Raw genomic sequence first — 19,123 nt, forward strand, 5'->3', positions numbered from 1 at the left:
AAGGCACTTGAAAGTATACGGAATTCCTACAGTGCTTAACACATTAAATTCATGATGTAACTTTATATGATGTTATGGCACAAGACTATATAGATTTATGATTTAGAAACATTTACAGACAATGAAAGTTAGCAACATTTCCCTTATAAAACTGAGCCTTTCCATGCCTGGTGTCAGACCACTTAGGACACAATAAGAAGTGACATTAATTGGGATGATTTGGGCAAGTGGGATAACTGTAGTCACTTGTAGAGGCAAGAGGGCTTCTCCCATTTGTAAATGTGCTGCCTACTATATTCAGCCCATGTTATAGAATTAAAATGCAGATTAAAGAATGTGATCAAAATAGTCAGAAATGTACTACATAGTGGATGGACTTATGACACTATACATCTTAGCAAAGTCCTAGTATGAAATCAAATTTCTTTAGACTTTTAATCAGCTTTAAATCAGCTGTATTATAACTTCCTCAGCAGTATCAGATATACTGGGCAGCTAGGGGAACTTGCAGAAGTACTGCAAGAACTTCAACATACATGCTGTGAACAACACTAAAGCTTCCTAAGATACTGGTATGACAAAAACTTTGTTCATAAAAAGCTTAAATAAAAATGTCACAGAAATATAAGAAGTCACCCACCTACATTCATTAAAGAGGTTACTGCCTTCTTACAGACACTATCACAGCTGGACACAACCACATTCAGCACAATGATGTGAAAAGGATTACAGAAAGCACCTGTCACAGTAGATATCATTCAGAAGAGTCACTGAGCTAGCCTTCAAGTGAAGAACCAATGCATGTTCAACACAGCTTATAAAGAAAGAAAACACCCAATAGCAACATTAACAGTAATTCAGTATATCCACTCTAAAAGTGTTTTCTATTGCAAACCACATCAAAATAGATTATCTTTCCATTTTTATCCAGTAAAAAGGTACTGTACCTCACAGTAAAATCATAGGAGCAAGAGGCCAATAAGGTTGCATGGAATGGTGAAAACTGCAAGAAAACAAAACAGAACAACTTTTAAAGTAAAACACTGTGAACCTATACAGTCTCAATGTAAGTAGAAAGTTACAAAAGTTTAACTATTTAAACTGCCTTGGTATGTATCACATCATGCTGCAACAAAAAGACTACATCAATAAATTTCCCTGTCATGCTTCTAATGACAAGGAATGCTCTACGGGATCCTGGTTTGGTCTGATTTCATTACAGCAGTGCTAAACAACCCTTCTGTAAAGTTGGGAAGTTTTAGGACAGTCATATAACCTGTTGTTAAATTCTGCTTTTGGCTGACAAGCCGAGTATCACCTCATTATATAAAGTGTGTTTCAGAAAAGCTATGTGAGCAGTTGATTATTTTCAGAGAGAGAAAATCTGTGCTATAGTACAGAAAATATAAGTTGTGTTACTGTCATCAATTCCATGTCCTAAAATTTTGAAATTATTTACAGAAACGAGAAAATTTGAGAAATGTTGAAAAACTGAAGGCAATATAACATCGCTTCACCATTTCCTCCTCTCCTGCAGGGCATTTTATAGGACATACTCTTCTATGGAGCCTTGTGGACAGGTCTAAGAACTGCAGCAATAAGGATGCAGTTAGGCAAAAATTGTTCACCTTGGATCCAGCTTTTTGGCAACCTTCAGTTTCCACCTATTTTAAGGTCTGTATTTCTCAACAGGAAATAATAACATAACTTTAGTTTGACATGTACGACCCCCACATTATGGTTCACATTTAAGATTTTTCCTGCAAGACTTTCTCTATTACTCAAAGCTACCATAAAGTCAAAAGTTAAGCCTGGGCTTACTGCCACAACTGTCAAAATTGCCAAGAGAGCTGCGTCTGTTGCTGCCTGCTGATGTCCTCTTTACTGTAGCAGAACTGAGGGATATGTATGCTTGAACTTTAACCTCCCCAGATTTCCTAAAAAATTTCAGGAGGAAAAAAACCAAACACACCAAATCAGGAGGAAAAAAACCAAACACACCAAAACACTCAAACTCAAACACCACTGCTAAATGTTCTTCTGCTCAGAATGGTCATGCAGGAATTAAAGTACAGAAAAAGACTGGACAGCTACTACCAGTGCGGATAGCAGGCAAGGGTAGCCAGGATAAAGAGAAGCAGGAGCTTCTCAGGCTGTCTGGCCACAAACAGAATTTGTGATATGCAAACACACCCTAGAGTCACACCTTTTTCTGACAAATTACAACCTAAGCACTGTAACTTTTACAGTTGTTAGAAAAACATAAAAAAATTCCAAGGGCATGTGAAGCAAAATACCAACCCAGGATAATTCTTTTCTGCCAGTTCAGTCTTCCTAGAAAATATTATTAAACATACCTGTTCCTGAAAGCCTTTAAAAGGATTACATATTAACTGACTACTATAAAAAAATAATAAGCACTGATTAATATGAAAAAAAAAAAGTAATCATGCAGCTAGAACAAATCCCTATCGGTGCTTGATCTAGTAATAGTCAGACCCAGAACAGCCATCTGTAGCCTTTCATGCACAAAGTTTCAAAAACTCTTTGAGCATCTTAACATTTCACTTGTGCTCACAAAAATACATATTCATGAGTCCTATACCTTTCCTTATGTGAATATTTTATGGAGAGAAAAAGGTACTGCATCACTGAAAAAACAAATAAGGAAAGTTATTTTCCCTCTCCCAAATTCCCTTATAACTTAGCTCTCAAGCTCTTGAACACTCCTCATGGATAATATATTGACTTTGAAGATGTTATTTACTTCAAAATCCTAGCAATCTGCTAAACATCAAAATGTTTTACAGTGCTAAACTGAAGGTTTCCAAGAACGGTCACCATAGCATCTAAAATCTTCAAGACCTGTTGGGTTTTTTCCCTAGTTATTAGATAATATAAACTATTACTGCTTTCCAGAAAAAGATGTGTAACAGTTCAGCTTACTTTTACTCTTCTGATAGCATAGGTATGACCAAGCAGGATGAACAGTGGTTGCCGGATGTTCCGCAGATCCCAGCCTTTCAAGCTACAGTCAACTGCACCAGTTACCAGCAGGTTCTAATGAGTTGATAAAACATAGATATATCAGGAAATTTTAATTATTAAATTGCAGTGATGCATATGTTGGCTATAAAAGTTAGATAAATCAAACAATAGAGATGAATAACCCACAAATGAAGTCTCCAGCATGTAAACTAAAAGGGAACAGAGAAATACAAACTGTTTCTCCACTACAGACTATTCTGTCCACTGTACAAAATAATAAGCAAAACCTTTGATCCACTTGGGTCATCTGTCTGTTGGAACAATGCTCTTCTGAAGATGTGGTGGTGAATGAGAGCAATAAAGCAAGTAGACATTTTTATAAAGAGAAGATGCATTAATGTTGCAGTAAAAAACCCTGCTATTTAATGAGAGTGGTTCGATTAGGAAAACAATTGGATGAACAGGTTTATACCTCATCATATTTGCACCAGTCACAGCTCAAAATCTCAGCCTGGTGGGCTGGTATCACAAGTTTGACTCGTGGGGCTTTCACATCCCAAACTCTTACAGTCTGGTCACCTGAAACAAAAAGAAATTAATTCAACACTGTTGAATCAGTAACAGGATACAGTTAATTCACTAGTACTTAGTAGACAACTGCTTCTTGGCTGTATGAAATACAAACTATTATATGAAGACACGCCAAATAAAGCAAGTGCATTATAGCCACAGAGGTCAGATTGATGCACAAAAGGAATCAGAACTTGCTATTGCTCTTTCATTAGGAAAAAACCCAAACAAACAAAACAAAACCAAACACTTCATTTTGTTATTAACGCTTTCATTATTTTTTAAAGTCTGATTTGATTAAAAGGATATGAGGTAAAACACTTAAATGACTTTTAATTAAAGTAGGAGCTTAAGATCCATTTAAAAAATGACTTGCAAAACCAGAATCATGAAAAAATTTTCTCTGCAAGCCAGCTGAGAAAAAGTACCTAGTCACATGTTTTTGGCACACAGAAAAGTGAGTAGTATCTAAAATGCAACTTAGCTGCAGATTCTTTCAATGAAAGGAAAATTTAAGACACATTACCTGTACTCCTCATGTGCAAAACCTGCACAGTTACTCTCATTTTTTGAAATACTGGAAGATAAAGTAATTCTTGCTGTACCTGTTACACATATTAAAGGCAATGTCTGCTTTAACCTTAGATCACATACACACACCTGCACATGTGCACGCAAACACACAAAGCTTTTCAGATAGCTATGAAGGGTGTCCAGCTTAAGAGCTGCAAGTCACCTGAGCCTCTGTTTACCTCCAGCCAGAAATTGTCTTCCACTCCTAAAGATCTCTAGCATTTGTGTATGCTCTTCTTACAAATACAGTTCACAATGGCCTACAAAGACCTGGAAAACTGCATCAGCTGACAAGACAACTATGCTTTTCACTTTTTTTAATAGGGGTTCTCTCATTAACCCTGAATATTTAGCTCTGTGTCAGCAAAAACTGATTCTGCAGCTCATTTGTTTACAGAGAGATAAAATTAATTAAGTTCATGATTATGCCTGTGTTCAGTCAAGAGACAAAAAAAAGATCACTAGAAACTATATCCAAACATGCATGAAATTACTAATATTTCTTTACCAGAAACACTTCTGGAAATCCCCAAATTGGTTATCATCAATAATTAGAAATTTTATGCTGTTTAGATGCAAGCATTTTGATGGTTTTAGTGCCCAGTTGGTCATTGATCTTAAAATATACAACTGGGCACTCAAAATCATACCTCTTTTCAAGAAACTGGCTACAGTTCAAACACAACCATCCCCAGAATCACAACAACAATATTCTTATTCCTACAGACCCTGTAGACTTTGCAGAAAGACCTAAAATGTTTTGCAAGTTTGAATACAAAAATTAAGCTAGAGAGCATTTGGTTCCACTATATGACACAAAACTGGCCTTATGACTGTGGTACTACACAGATCACAGGAAACTGCTCTGATGGTTAGTTGGCTTTTCCTCAGACTCCACAATGCAAGAGAAACTGTATACTTGGTGGGTAAATTCCCTATCTGTGAGGTGGGAACACCAGATGATTTCTTATGGTTTTTACTCCCCTCCCCTATTTTAATACTGTAAACAGCAAGACTGCTGCTCAGAATAGTATGTACAGCACTCCTGACAATAACACCCTGCAGTCAGCTGAAGCCCCATACATCACTACGGTGCTTATAAAAACAGGGAGACATATGGAGAGGAAGAAACATGACCAGCAGGGTCTTGGCAAAAGAAAAGAAAAGCTAGCACACCCATCCACCCACCATTAGCGCAGCTAATCTGCTTGCCTGCCAAGGACAGATTTCGGTTTGAGCCTTAAATCTATCTGAAATATTATAATGGACTTCTTAAAAAGCTTTTATTTTAATTTCATCAGATAACATAGATTTGAAGGGGAAACGCGTATTTCACTACAGACAAGATAATTTTTTCCCAAGCAATGAATGTACAAATCCAGGTGAACTGGAATTAACTGCTACAGAGATGGACCACATTAGCATTTTGAGAGCCAAAAACATTTGGAAAAGTAAGTTACTCTGCCAGTAACAATTTTGACACTAAATATACAATTGCCCCCATTATTTCTTTTCTAATAGAAAATGCTGATGCACAAGAAAAAGAGTTATTTTCCCTTTCTTTTTTTCTTTGAAAACACTAGACTTAGCTGTTATTAATTCTGACTGGCACTATTTGTGAAATGTTTTTAATGGAGTAACATAACATGAAAGCAAACCTTTCTGTGAATAGAACAGACTAAATTAAAGCCACAGGCAAATCCAATTTTTCTACTCCAGTGGAAAAACCACATTAATAGCAAAAAAAAAAAAAAAAATAAAATTGATAAACAGTGTAATCTGGACATATTACATATTTTGACAACCTTTCTTTTTTTTACCTCAAACATCTTCCCATGACCTCATAATATATCCATTTTTTCACATTTCACTTCAATGAAAAATGCTGTGGAATTTCCACATTTCCATGATTCCTTCAAATCTCTGTTACAAAGGATGCATTTCTTCCATATGGTAAAGCAAAAGTAAGACAACAATAGAAAGTACAAGTAAAGCACACCTAGTACAATCATATTCACTAACAGCCATTTCTTGTTGGCATCCCAAAGTAAGCATCCACAAAAGTGGCCAACATTTCCTCCACAAAATATTTCTATTTTTGTAGGAAGCAATTTCTCTATGGCAACAGATTTTTGCTGGTCTGTTAGATAATTATGATTCCAGATTTGTTTGTATATTGTACTTGCTTTCTTTCATTTTAATGAATATTTGTGAAATCTTGGACGAACCAATAGAACTACACAATATATACTCATCTATTCAAAATTTTGAAAGAGATGCTAATCTACAAGTACATCACCCCCGTACATAGGATAAAGACTGCTAATGTGAATGACAATGTATGATAGTGAAAAGATATAGTTTATTTAGGATTTAAATTTCATGTAGGTTTTATACTGGCTTTTTACACACAGATGTATTTTACCCAAATCCATAAATCATAATCTCCTAAATTCTATAACAACAACCACCTAAATCATCATTGCCAGACAGTGCAGAGGTACAACATTAACTATAAAAAATAGCTAGATATCTGGAAGATTTTAATAAAAGTCCAAGAAATCTTAAGAGACCATCTGAAGGCAAAGAGGATTCTAACCAGGACAGATAAAATGTTTTTCAAGAAACAAAGTAATGGTAGTTTAACGTTTTATTAAAAAAAAAAAAAAAAGAACAACAAAATATAAAAAATCAATCTTATTTTGGGATGTATCTTCAATTTACTGTAGGAAAAGAATTCAGCATAAAAGACAAGTATGGCATATATGCTGTTACATCACAGAATCACAGAATGGTTTGGGTTGGAAGGGACCTTAAAGATCATCTAGTTCCAACCCCTCTGCCATGGGCAGGGACACCTTCCACTAGGCCAGGTTGCTCGAAGACCCATCCAACCTGGCCTTGAATGCACATCTTCTCTGGGCAACTTGTTCCAGTGCCTCAGGACCCTCATAGTGAAGAACTTCTTCCTAATGTCTAATCTAAATATTCCCTCTTTCAGTTTTAAGCCATTACCCCTTGTCTGATCACTACATGGTCCTTTAGAAAGTCAAAGAAATCTTGATTTAATTACTTCTGCAGTACCACTGAATGATTACAAGTTAACATTACTTGCTTACTTGTGTGTATTTTTTAAATACTAAACCAGATTAAATGATTCAGACAAATTCAAATAGAAGATCTGTGGAAGAACAAAAAGCAGAAGCCAAATCTACAACTCTCAAAACCAAGTAACTGTTATTGCTGTCCTGGAGATGGCTGAACATGTGCCTGCCCATGGGAAGCGGTGAATGAATTCCTTGTTTTGCTTTGCTTACGCGCTTTTACTTTATTATGAAACTGACTTTATCTCATGATAAAAATCCACAAGTTTTCTCACTTTTACTCTTCTAAACCTTTTCCCCATGCCAATGTGGGGGGAGTGAGCAAGCAGCTGTGTGAGGCTCAGTTGCCAGCTGGGGTTTAACCACAACAATAGTATAAGCAAACCTAGAACAGGATTAACAAAGCCCATGAGATTTCACACAAAGAAACAGATACAGAGTGATACAAATAGAGTGACACAATAGATTACTGAAAGCATCCAACAGGACTCTACTGAATGCAAAAAATCTATTTCCATGTAGCACAACCTAGTTTCCAAACATAGTTTCCAACTGGTATTTTTTCAGTCTCATACAAAATGCTGTAGAGATAAAAATCAAAAGAGCTTTAAGTTATTTCACAGAAGGGCTCTACTGAACCTTTTTCTGGAGAAAGTAAATTGTTCAAAAAACAAAAAAAAAAAGTTGTGAAATCTTTTATTTTGGTGTTTTCCAAGCTGATTAACCACAAATCTTGGAACAAAGTTTTTATTTCAAAATTGACCTAACTAATGACTTATTATTAATCCATTCTTCAGCAAATGGCAATATTGGCTAGATACCTAACTCTAACCCAAATGACCCAAAACATATTCATTGTAAAAAACTCTTACTCCATTTTTCTTCTCAACACTAAACCATTATTTTACAATATGACATTCCAATATAAAATATTATAACCTGAAAGTGTTTTATATTCTAGCATGTGCTGCATACAATACTTTGCTATGGTTAGCAAGTATTATAAATTCAGGGCCAAACTTATTTCCTGAGAAATATTTCAGCTTGCACTTTAGAAGCTGATTTAGTAAAGCTTACTGAGCACAAGACTCAGATGAATTCAATTCTGTGTTGGTATGTCTTGAAGCAATACACCCACTTTAATACGTAGATTCGACACAAAAAATAAGCAAGTAAATTATGTTTTCACAGCTGCCAGTATGAACAGTAGTTTAGCTAAACTGCAACACAGTAACTCTGTAGTCAGTCTGCTACCTAGATGTTTGATTTGCACAAGGTACCATGCAGTAAATTGAAGCCTCTTATTCTTTTATCCCTCAAGCAACTGGATTCAAAAAATGTCTAACTTTTGCAAAGCCTTGATGGCAATTCAACAAGTAAACAGCCAGGACAGAACTTCCAAGAAGCAAAGAGTGGACCCACACCACATACAAACTAATGGAATATAAGCCTCTAGTAGTGTTTTAGAACTCATGACAAACCATGGCAGAACAGAAAATTATTTCCTTCAGTTTTTTAGGAACCTGAACACAAACGTCTTTGGAATTACTTGTCTGCAAGCCCCACTCCTCAACAGCTTCTTGTTTTGCCCTATGCGACTTCTGAAGCACGAACATAAGCTGAAGCTTGAGAAAGCTGAAGTCAAAGACATGACAACCCCAAATTTGCTCCCGGAATGCCCACATGCTCCAGGAATGCGCACATGGAAAATAATTCTTTACTGAGGAGCTGAACTGAAGACTATTCCTTTCCAACTAATTCAGTAACCATCCTCTTAGTAGATGTACACCCTCCCCAGATCATTACTTCATGCAAACTAATTTGTTCATTTTTAGTTTTCTTTTATAGTTTGGATTCCAAACACAAAAAGGCATGCCAAGACTACATGCCAGCCTGCCTTATGAAACTACAGCTTGACAATCCTGTAACTACACACATTTGTCACTGAGAGACCAGTAGGGAAGAAGACAAACTCTTAAAAGGCAACTCACTATGCCAGGGTTGGCAATAAAACAGAACATGAGAAAAACAGTATTTTAAAATTTTAACCCTAAAGCCTAGCACAGGATGCAAGGGCTTACAAAGAGCGGAGATTAGTGTTACAAGTTCATTTGTAAACCAGCACACCTGTAGTTCCCCAACACTTTCATTAACATAATAAAAATTTCTCAGAAATTTTCACACCTTGTTGTAGTACGAATTCTTGTGTTTGTTTTTTTTTTCCCCCTGGGCTTTCAATCTGAAGAAAAGTAGTCTTTGAGCAGAGAATACAATTAATTCATCTAAATACTGTTGAATATAGACATTATCTTACAGATTTAAGAAATGCTTTTTTCCCTTATTCATGATTTAAGATGTTATAAAAACTACATATCTACCCTGATCAGTAAACTTAAAGAGTGCAGTAATGTTTTTAAAGTGAATGCAGCATTAAAACTGAGGTCCCAGTAGCTAAGATAAAAGCTAGCACTCGGTCTAAATCTGGGCTTTGCTAAACCCAAACCATTTATATTTTCATTTGCTAGTGTCATATCTGTATCAAAGCATACTACAGTTATGCTGATAAGGGTAAAATGGTATTCATTAATTACTTCCCACTGTTAAATTTGAAGGGCAATAAAAACAGTTGCTACTATAAAGGACACTTTCTTTATAAACCACAGGACCAAGCAAGGCCTCTGCAGCTATGGAGAACCATTAAGCAGAACTGACTTACGGTTGACTATATAGTAACTTTGTCTGCATTTGGTGCTTTCTTTATGTGCTTCTCACCAAATTGTTCTCTTGGGTTTAAAAAAAAAAAAAAATACAGAGAGAGAGGGAGACCTCCTGGGCAAATGACACAATGACTCATTAAACCCTTTTAGCCACGAAGATGCTGTTAAACGTTTATGTCACTTCTTTAATGACATTTTCTACATCACTGTTTTTTCAGTGTAAGGCAGACATTTACCAGGGATCTGGCTCAGTGCTGCATGTACACCTGAATATCTTGCTTATCAGCTCAGAAATTGTTGCTGATATCACAACAGCAGTTATTTACATACACAGAATTAACAGTTTGTTCTGTTACTATTAAATCCCAATTTCAAACAAAACAAAATGGTAAGCTATTTACTTGCTTTCTGAAAGTACAAATGATAGTACGTGAAGACAACAGTATTTTAAAATACCTCACGCATCCCTGTAACTGCTAATGGAACTGCATTAGATACTGAATAAAAGCTAATTTAACTCAAGCATCAGCCATACTTATCTTCTGTAATTCAACACTATTTTACTGCCCACTGCAGACAAACTAAGTTTTCCTGTATGTATTCAGATCAGAGACATAATGATACAAAATAACTACACTTAGTGGCAAATTATTTTTCTACTGCTTTATTTTGCAGTCTTATGTTTCTCATTTTCTTCACTCATATTCTGTTTCCAGTCTCATAATAGTTTGAGAAAAAGCCATATCCCAAAAGCAAATATTTAACCTTATTAGCTTCAGGCAAAAGTTGTCTGCGCATACAATGGTCCTTCTGAGCAGCTATTTTACTGTGGCTTGCAGTTGTGCCTGGTTTTCTGTTTTCAGTGTTCACAAACTAATTATTTAAGAGGAAATTAAACTTCTGCTGGCATCTATGTGGATTCAAATGAAGGGAGAAAAAGGGCAGGGGTGAGGCATGCGAATAGTTCCTAAACCTCCTTCCCTCTTGCTTATTTTATTAAAATAAAAAGTAAAAAAAAAGGTGCCTGCTTTACTTACTTTCAGTTAAATCACAAGCATTTCAAGACCAACATTTTTTCCAATCTATGGTTAACAACATACCTAACTTATTTTACTAACACATGCAAAACTGAAAATGCTGCAACATGAAAGAGTTCATTTCTGGTCTAAAGTGCTAAGACTTTATACTACTAAGATATGAGTAAGTACACGGTTGTGAGTAGGTATGTGTGATGTAGGATGAAAGAAAGGGGACAGAAAGGGCAAGAGAGAGAATAAACACACACACACACACACACTATAATCCTAAAGCAGCACAGCCTCCTTAAAAAAGGGAATGTTTCAACATCCTTCAACAATACCCTTCAAAAAGATTTTTTTTTAAAAGGGTTAAAACAACCAAGGGAGGTGAAAGGAAGCACAAAAAGTCTCCCTTCAGACACATTTTCAGTTACTAATTTTCAAGACAAAGGCTTGAAATCAGAGAAATTTAAGCCATTGGAGCTAATCTACCAGTATTTGTATTAAGGCAGTGCCTTATTATCCCTCTATTTCCCAAGCAAGCTCCATGGCTCACAGCACCTGTCACCCAGATAGCCAGCAGTTAGGCTCCAGGTCTCCCTCCAGAGTTGTCCTTGTCTCTCTGGAGCAGGAACAGTGTGTGGACACATGAGATAATTTGAACAAAAATGTAAACTGGAAAATGTATGTAACATGATTTAGTGGTCAATAACAACAGTAAGGTAGATGGAAGAGAGCTACATAAAATAACAGAAAAAAATTGTCACAAGGTCACTGAAGTAACTGCTGGAAAACTGCTGATCCCTGTTTAAATGGCCAAGAGGATGATTTATAGAGCATAACAGAACCTACAAATCCAGCTGCAGCGATGCATTTATCTTGCCTTTTTCCATTTTTATGTATGACACACACTACCATCTGCTGGACAAAAAGCCAAACTAATCCAATAACATACAAGGGATTTTTTGTCATGAGAACCCCTTTACCATCATGTTTACCTGAGGCAGATGCAAAACAACCTGGGATGTGTGGAGACCATATAGTGCTGTAAATGACACCTTCGTGGCCTTTAAAAGTGCGTAATGACTTCCCCACAGCTGGATCCCACTGAATAAAGTAAAAGGAAAACTGTTGAGGTACACATTCAACAAAGAAAGGAAAAGGTTTCATATATAAAAACTTTATACAGAACAGACTAAATGAACTTTTTACTATGTATCATCAAAAGCATTCATATATTTAAACTGGTATCAACTGAGGGATAAAGCAACATCTCAGTTAAACCAGAATTTCAGCCACAGCATAAAAATAAAGTGAATCAATGCTGTTTCTTAACAGAAAGAACTCTCCAAACAATACAAAATCACATTTTTCACCTCAACATACCAGCTTTGCTGTTTGATCCCATGAACCAGACACCACTAGCTGTTCTCCTCTAGTTTGGCTCCAGTCAACACTATATGCCTACAAATGATACAACAGTCTAGTTTAGAAAGAGCATTAGAATACAAGTTTGAGACCCTAGTCAGCCAAAATTTCACAAAACAGACTTGGATTTGCAGATTGTATCATAACCAGCTAAGGAAACCACACCAGATAAGTACCACAAAGCTTCCGACAATGCCATTTACTTGAAAAAAAATTTTAATTTAACATCACAGTCTGGCATTAAGATTCATATAGGCTCAGAAAAGTACCCAAGAAGGTAAAGATGGGCCAAAATGGAGAGGGGGGAGAGAAATGTAATAAAATCCACAGAACCACCACCACTAGAAGTTTCTATCACTCTAGAAAGCCGTAATTCAGACTGATTTCTTATATATGATCCAATTTATTCAAATATCTGGAGTTTTTAATTGCTAGCAGTGAAAACCTATCTCTCTTCAGAGCAGACTATGGAGTTGACTTTGAGGTTTTAGCTAACAAGAAATGGTTTACGATAGCTAATTCTCCTAAGATGTACATGTCATAAAATACTCCTGAGTTTCATCTTCTCCAGGTTCTACCATTCATCTCTTCAAACAAATAAAATTAAAAAATTTAACTTCCCTCATGACTAACCATTTCAGGTATTTAAAAACTGCTTTTCACTGTGTAGTTGAAATAAGCTCCCTCTTCTCTGACAGTTTATTCTAATGCTGGTCCCCACCTTGACAAAGGATCTCTCCTTAACTCCACCCTTCACTGCTGATTTTTCAGCTCTGCTGCCTCAACAAAAACAAATGCTCTAAGGTAGTTCTTAAAATTACTTCAAATGTGAAAGTCTCAAGAACATGTACAACTTCCACCATCAAATGCACCATATCTACATAATGGAAGGTGCATTCTATTCTGCTTATTTTCACTCCACACCAAAATAATCTCAATAAGCTGCAGTGGGACATGAAGCATTTCAGTGCTAAGGTGGATAAATATCATTTGAAATAGTTTATTTGCTTCACCTCCTCACCCAAACAGACCCTCCACGACACTTATCAGAATGCAGCCACTGTCTACTAGTAGTAAGTGGCACTGCTCTCAACAGTCAGGCCAGTAACCACTGTGGGCTTGTACTCCAGCTGGGACAATCTAGTTCTAACACAGCATTAGAAGTAACTTGCAAGTCAACATACTAGATGCTGTGTTTGTCTTGGATAAACGGAATTGTGCATTAAATGACAACCCTGTTTTGAATGTGAAAATGTTTGGAACTGTATCACCACACAAGAAAAAAAGCAGAGAAGCTGTACTGGAAAAAAATCCAGCAAGAGACAAAGTCTTCTATGGGAAGTGTCCTGTATGAGAAAGGAAATCGAGGAATCATTTAGCTACTTCTGAGCATTTTCCTTCCTAAGAAATATTTCAATCCATGTTAGATCCAGCTTAATCTAACTGTTTTTCATCTATTTGCTTATTTCCCACAAGTGGAAGACAACCACAAATTGGATTATCTACAAATTTTTTATTTTACGATGTCCCACTTCCCGTATATTGAAAGGCATATTGCTCTGGCACCAATTTGTGCTAGCTCCCTTCCTTGGGGACCTTATAGTCCAAATGTACAAAGACACTTAGACAGTACCTTCACAAAACCCAAATAACAAACTAAGAGGTAATTCTTTCATTTGTTTTTCCAAACTATGCCTTTACCTCTTGGCTTTTCTACTTTTATTAGCTAACTACCAGTACCAAAGCTCACTAAAACACGCTCCCTTTCAACCCGACTCCTCCTATTAAATTAGTAACAAAGGAGACACACAAGTACCTGTTCACATTTTAAGAATGGAAGGCATCATTTTGGTTCTCCAAAGTGGCACCCAAGTTCCTCAGAACATTAGCCTTTCTCCTTCCCCCTGAATCTGTCTTCACCTCTATGAAGCTGCCTAATGCTACACACAATGCCTAATGCTTCTTTCATGTGATACCTAGTTCTCATATGCCTCAAAAGCCCTATGAAGTCAGCTCAGTTGAAGTGTTTGTCTCTTTTATTCGTGTCCAGGATTTCCCAGAAAGAAATATGTTTAAGAAATATACACCCATGCCAGACAATTTACCTAGCCTCACATATTTGGGATGTATCAGACCTACTGCACAGACAAGGCATAGCATACATATGGCTTACAGCTCACTCACAAGCTATCAGCACACAGATCTGTTGAACATGTGTTGTGACATGGATCTGCATACATATGGCATATGATTAGGACCGTCCAGCACTCTGCAGCTGCATCAGAGGCAATGGGACCTGGGCAGATTTTCCTTCAGGCAAGAGTTACAAACAGAACAGACAACAGGCTAAGAAAAAGCTAGAGCTGTTTTCCATTTGGCATGTGACAGGTCTGGCTAATGGGAAGAGAACGAAAAAGAGAAGGTGTGGAGAACCAAGTGAGACTTTTAAACTTCTTTGCTTTTCATGCTATCATCCAGTATTTACAGATGCTTCAATAGAAGCTGTGTTGAGCAATTGGAAAAGGCTAGTACGACAGAATAAACCCTCCCTGTTAATCTCATAGTGCTTCATCTTCAATCATAAAATACATTAATACTAGTATAACCTAAAAAGAAGCAAGAAATGCTTCAGACAATATGAAAAGATGATGAAAAAATATAGAATCATAAAATAATAGTTCAGAAATAAATGCTTGGGCTTACTTTACAAGACAAATTTAATTCAAGCATTCTTTTGTCTCACATTCCAGTGAGACTTCATCAAAATGAAAGTAAATTAGACTAATTTATTCATGAGATTCAGCAGTTGGTTAGTGCTGGCATAAAACTCATTGTCTTTTGATAATAAAGATGTGCTTTTAAATTAAAAATGCATATTCTTTTTCAGTACAATGATCTCATTTACAAAACAAGAAACAGATCCCTGTCAATCTTGCATTAGAAAAATTATAAGGCGCAGCGACAAAATTGTCATTAAAAATGTCAGACAGGGATTAAGGATTAGGAAAGTAGTCAATCATTCTAAAGAGCACTGTCTGCCAGTGTTTACCACAATCTATTAGGTATATTCCCTCTGGGATCTATCCTCTTAATGCATGTTTATAAAGAGTCAATACAAACCTTTTGTATCTCACAATAAACACTCAAGCCCATGCTCCTATACTGTCTTCCTAACTCATGGTTGAATGCATCCACCTCCCCATGCTACCTGCTAAACTAAGACTTGGACACAGAAACGTTTATTTAACAAACAACAGATGGTGTAGCAGAACCAAAATAAACTTATGGACAGACTTTCAAAAGACAAAAAAAAACCCAAACCAATTTGTTATTATGCTTTGCCTACGTCTTTCTGTTACTCCCATCAGCTTTTGAACCCTATCATAAAATCCTGATCACAGTTACAGACTCATGTCTCAAAATTCTTTATTTACACAGTATATGCATTAAACTAAAGTAGCAAAATAATAAAGAATGAAGGTACAGAAGACAGACTGTCTTTGGGAATACAAAACTGGATTTCCTCCATCATTTTTTATTGATCACACATCCACTTGACAATTTTATTCAGATTTACACCATTTAGATAGAGCATCAGTAATCCAGGCTAAAACTGATTGCATCTAAAGTTCAAAGACCTGACAGAAGCAAGAGAAGAGTTTGAAGGAAAGCATGAAAAGAAAAAAAATTAGAATAATCACTTGGGACTAGATAAATACACTAACGCATAAAATATGCAAATACAATTATGAACATGAACATAAGTGAATTATGAACACTTTACCTATATTGCACTGCATAAAGAAACTGAGATATTTAAGAAAATCAAATACAACTGTATCAAACCAAGGCTAAAAAAACCTCATGCTGTCCCAGTATTTGACTACTTTTACTTGAGTAGGATCTCACGGGTGCTAGAATGGAAAAGGATAACTAGTTCCCAGATACAACAGAAGTCTTAAGGATCTCTATAATGCTATCACTTTATATCCTCAAGGATAATACTGCTATATGGGGGGTTGGAACTAGATGATTTTAAGGTCCTTTCCAACCCTAACCATTCTACAATTCTGTATACATCAGCTGTCCGATTTAGACCTATCCAATAATGCTCTCTAAATATCACAGAATGACTGCGGTACTTTCATACAACACAATGATTAGTTAGCCTGTAAGAAACCACAAACACTATTTCTGAATATATTAGATTCATGTAATTAAGTGGTACCTACTACAGAGTACGAATGTATATACAAATATGTACAATAGATAATTTATATTCAAGATTATATTAAGTTATAAATTCAAACCATGGACCCAAAGTTAAATAATAGACAACAAAACCCACTTTTGATTGTAAGTCCACAAATAAATCTTTTAATAATTCAAACATTAGATGGTCCATTAAATTTTTCAAGTTTGCCTGGTTTACCTCCTGAGTGTGCTCTTTATAGACTTGCAGGGGACCTTTGGTTTTAGCTGTATCCCAGATTTGCAGAGATCCATCTCCACTAGAAGTGATCAACACATGTTCATTATTCTCACTCCAGGTCACATCAAACAGGCCATCATTCCAGTCAAAACTAAATTGGAACAATGAAGATATTTTTCCATGAGAAAGCATGACATTAAAGTCTAGACTAGTTACATGCAAAGACAGTATCTCTTTAAATCACCCTCTTTACCATTCAAAACAGCATTATTATATATTTCAGTTTCCAGTAAATCTCCTTACAAGTAACTTACTTGTCGTAACATCAACTTATACAACTGCATCCCAGAATAGGGTGACTAAGTTAAAGCATAAATTAGCCAAGAATCTTCCACAGAAAATTAAACCTGATTTAAGTCTGAAATTTGCCAAGCAAAGACAGAGGTCCCACATGTCTCAGTCTGATCTACGGTTTCTCCAGGGTGTTGCTACAGAGGTAGGAGCCCTTTGTCTGTAACAACTGTGGTAAACGAAGAAATAAAACGGTGTTGGGAGAGCCCTATCCAATTCACAACACCATTAGGAAGCTGAGTCACAACTAAAAACCAACAGGAAGACTGTCATGAACATATTAAAGATCTCTACATTCCCTTAAGAGCGCTTTCAACATGCCAACAACTTATCATATGTGATCTGATACCACATATTAGTTGCCCTGCAACAACTATCACGGACCCTGCTGTTATCTGATGGTAAATATGAATTTATTTACCCCCTTTTCACTGAAGGTTCAGCTAAGCTCAGGTTAAACTTCATGGCACCCTGCAGTAATGATGAGGCATGCACACAGAAAGTTTCAATACAGAAAATGACCCAGCTTATGGCTCAGGAAGTTATAGAACTTTCTACCACAAAATAAGTGGAGTCACTGGAAATATAGAAATGAACAGTACTAAACCAGTGCACTTAGCATAACTAACAGTGTTAAACAGCTTCAATGAGTGTTGCTTTATAATTACGAATTAAAAACAGCTTCTCAGAATACGATCAACTACTTGTTAAGCATTTCTATTTCAGCCCTCTTAATCTAAACAATTGCTGTTTCAAAACTTTATTTAGAAAAACTTTAGGTCAATGGCAGTCAAGTGTTAAACCCTAACCTCTCTCTTCCTCCCATCCAAAATCCAAATCAAACTCCTCTCAAACCCTTAAAATATTGGATCTTCTAGGAAGGACCTCCATGACTTTACAGACCTTCCTGCTGTATTTCTAGTATTAGTCAATCATAAGGGCACAAATTTAGATGGCAATGTGCTGTTCCTAAAAGGCTAATACTTTTCATTTCAAGGTAGAGCAGAAAGGCTCTTTTTAATTTACATTGACAGTTTTCTGTAAAATGCTTTACAGTACGGAAAGTGTGCAATCCGTATTACTTCCCATAACTATGAACTATTACTATTTATAACTATATGTTTACTTCACAGATCTATGAAATGTAAACCTCTCATTTGAATGTAAATACAACCATCTGTATGTAAATACAAAGACATGTATTCAGTAGATACTGTAGCATGGATACAATATTTTTTATCACTGACAATAACCCAAAATATTTGGGTTGCATCTTATACTCACAGGTACATAATAAGATTTTCTCTTGCAAAAACAAAAACATAAAACTTATGTTACCTTCTAAGCAGAGCAATGCCAGCATCATTTTGTTCCAGCACTGCCAGAGTCCCACAACCTAAACCAGCAAAATAAAACAAAGTATCACAATTAGTTCACTCATGCCAAAGGAAACTACTGTATTTCTGAGGTAGCTCCAGAGAGCATCTGAACTTTTAAACAATTAGTTTTGTTTAGAGGCCAAACAATTAGTTGCATAAAAATAAACATCCTGCTGTCTCATGTTCTCTAAACAGTAATTCATTTACATCAGATTGGCTTTTGGTTTTGGTTGGTTTGTTTTGTCCACTCCAGTATACCTGCAGATAAGGTTGGAAAAGAAACAGCTCGTTTACAAAGCACCCAAGTGCACTTCCCTTACGAGCCTCACATTACAGTTATACCAGCACGGAGTTCCTTTTTATCTTTTTTTGGTAACAGAGCAGACATTAAAACTCTTTTTTTCTGCTGAATCTAATAATACAAACATGTCTCACCAGAACTGAAACAAACAGTTCTGAGAAAACACACATGGGTACTGCTTTCTCATGTGACTGGGATATCGTCAAAGTCATTCCACATTTAGAAACTTATTTAAAATTAATGCTTTCAGCAGCAATACTC

The 19,123-nt window shown here is 36.1% G+C and overlaps 1 protein-coding gene across 1 annotated transcript; it reads right to left on the reverse strand.

Moving 5' to 3' along the window:
• Positions 1 to 895: 895 nt before the first annotated feature.
• Positions 896 to 18,578, reverse strand: PEX7 (peroxisomal biogenesis factor 7; the record flags this gene model as incomplete). The annotated part of the gene is made up of 7 exons (XM_010017766.1): positions 896 to 1,003; positions 2,947 to 3,060; positions 3,461 to 3,567; positions 11,970 to 12,078; positions 12,358 to 12,435; positions 16,832 to 16,982; positions 18,521 to 18,578. Coding segments are annotated over 7 exons (725 nt in total), but the record flags the coding sequence as incomplete, so codon positions are not given.
• Positions 18,579 to 19,123: the final 545 nt, after the last annotated feature.

Source organism: Nestor notabilis, unplaced genomic scaffold (genome assembly GCF_000696875.1).
Source record: "Nestor notabilis isolate BGI_N333 unplaced genomic scaffold, ASM69687v1 scaffold15737, whole genome shotgun sequence".
Taxonomy (NCBI): Eukaryota; Metazoa; Chordata; class Aves; order Psittaciformes; family Psittacidae; genus Nestor; species Nestor notabilis.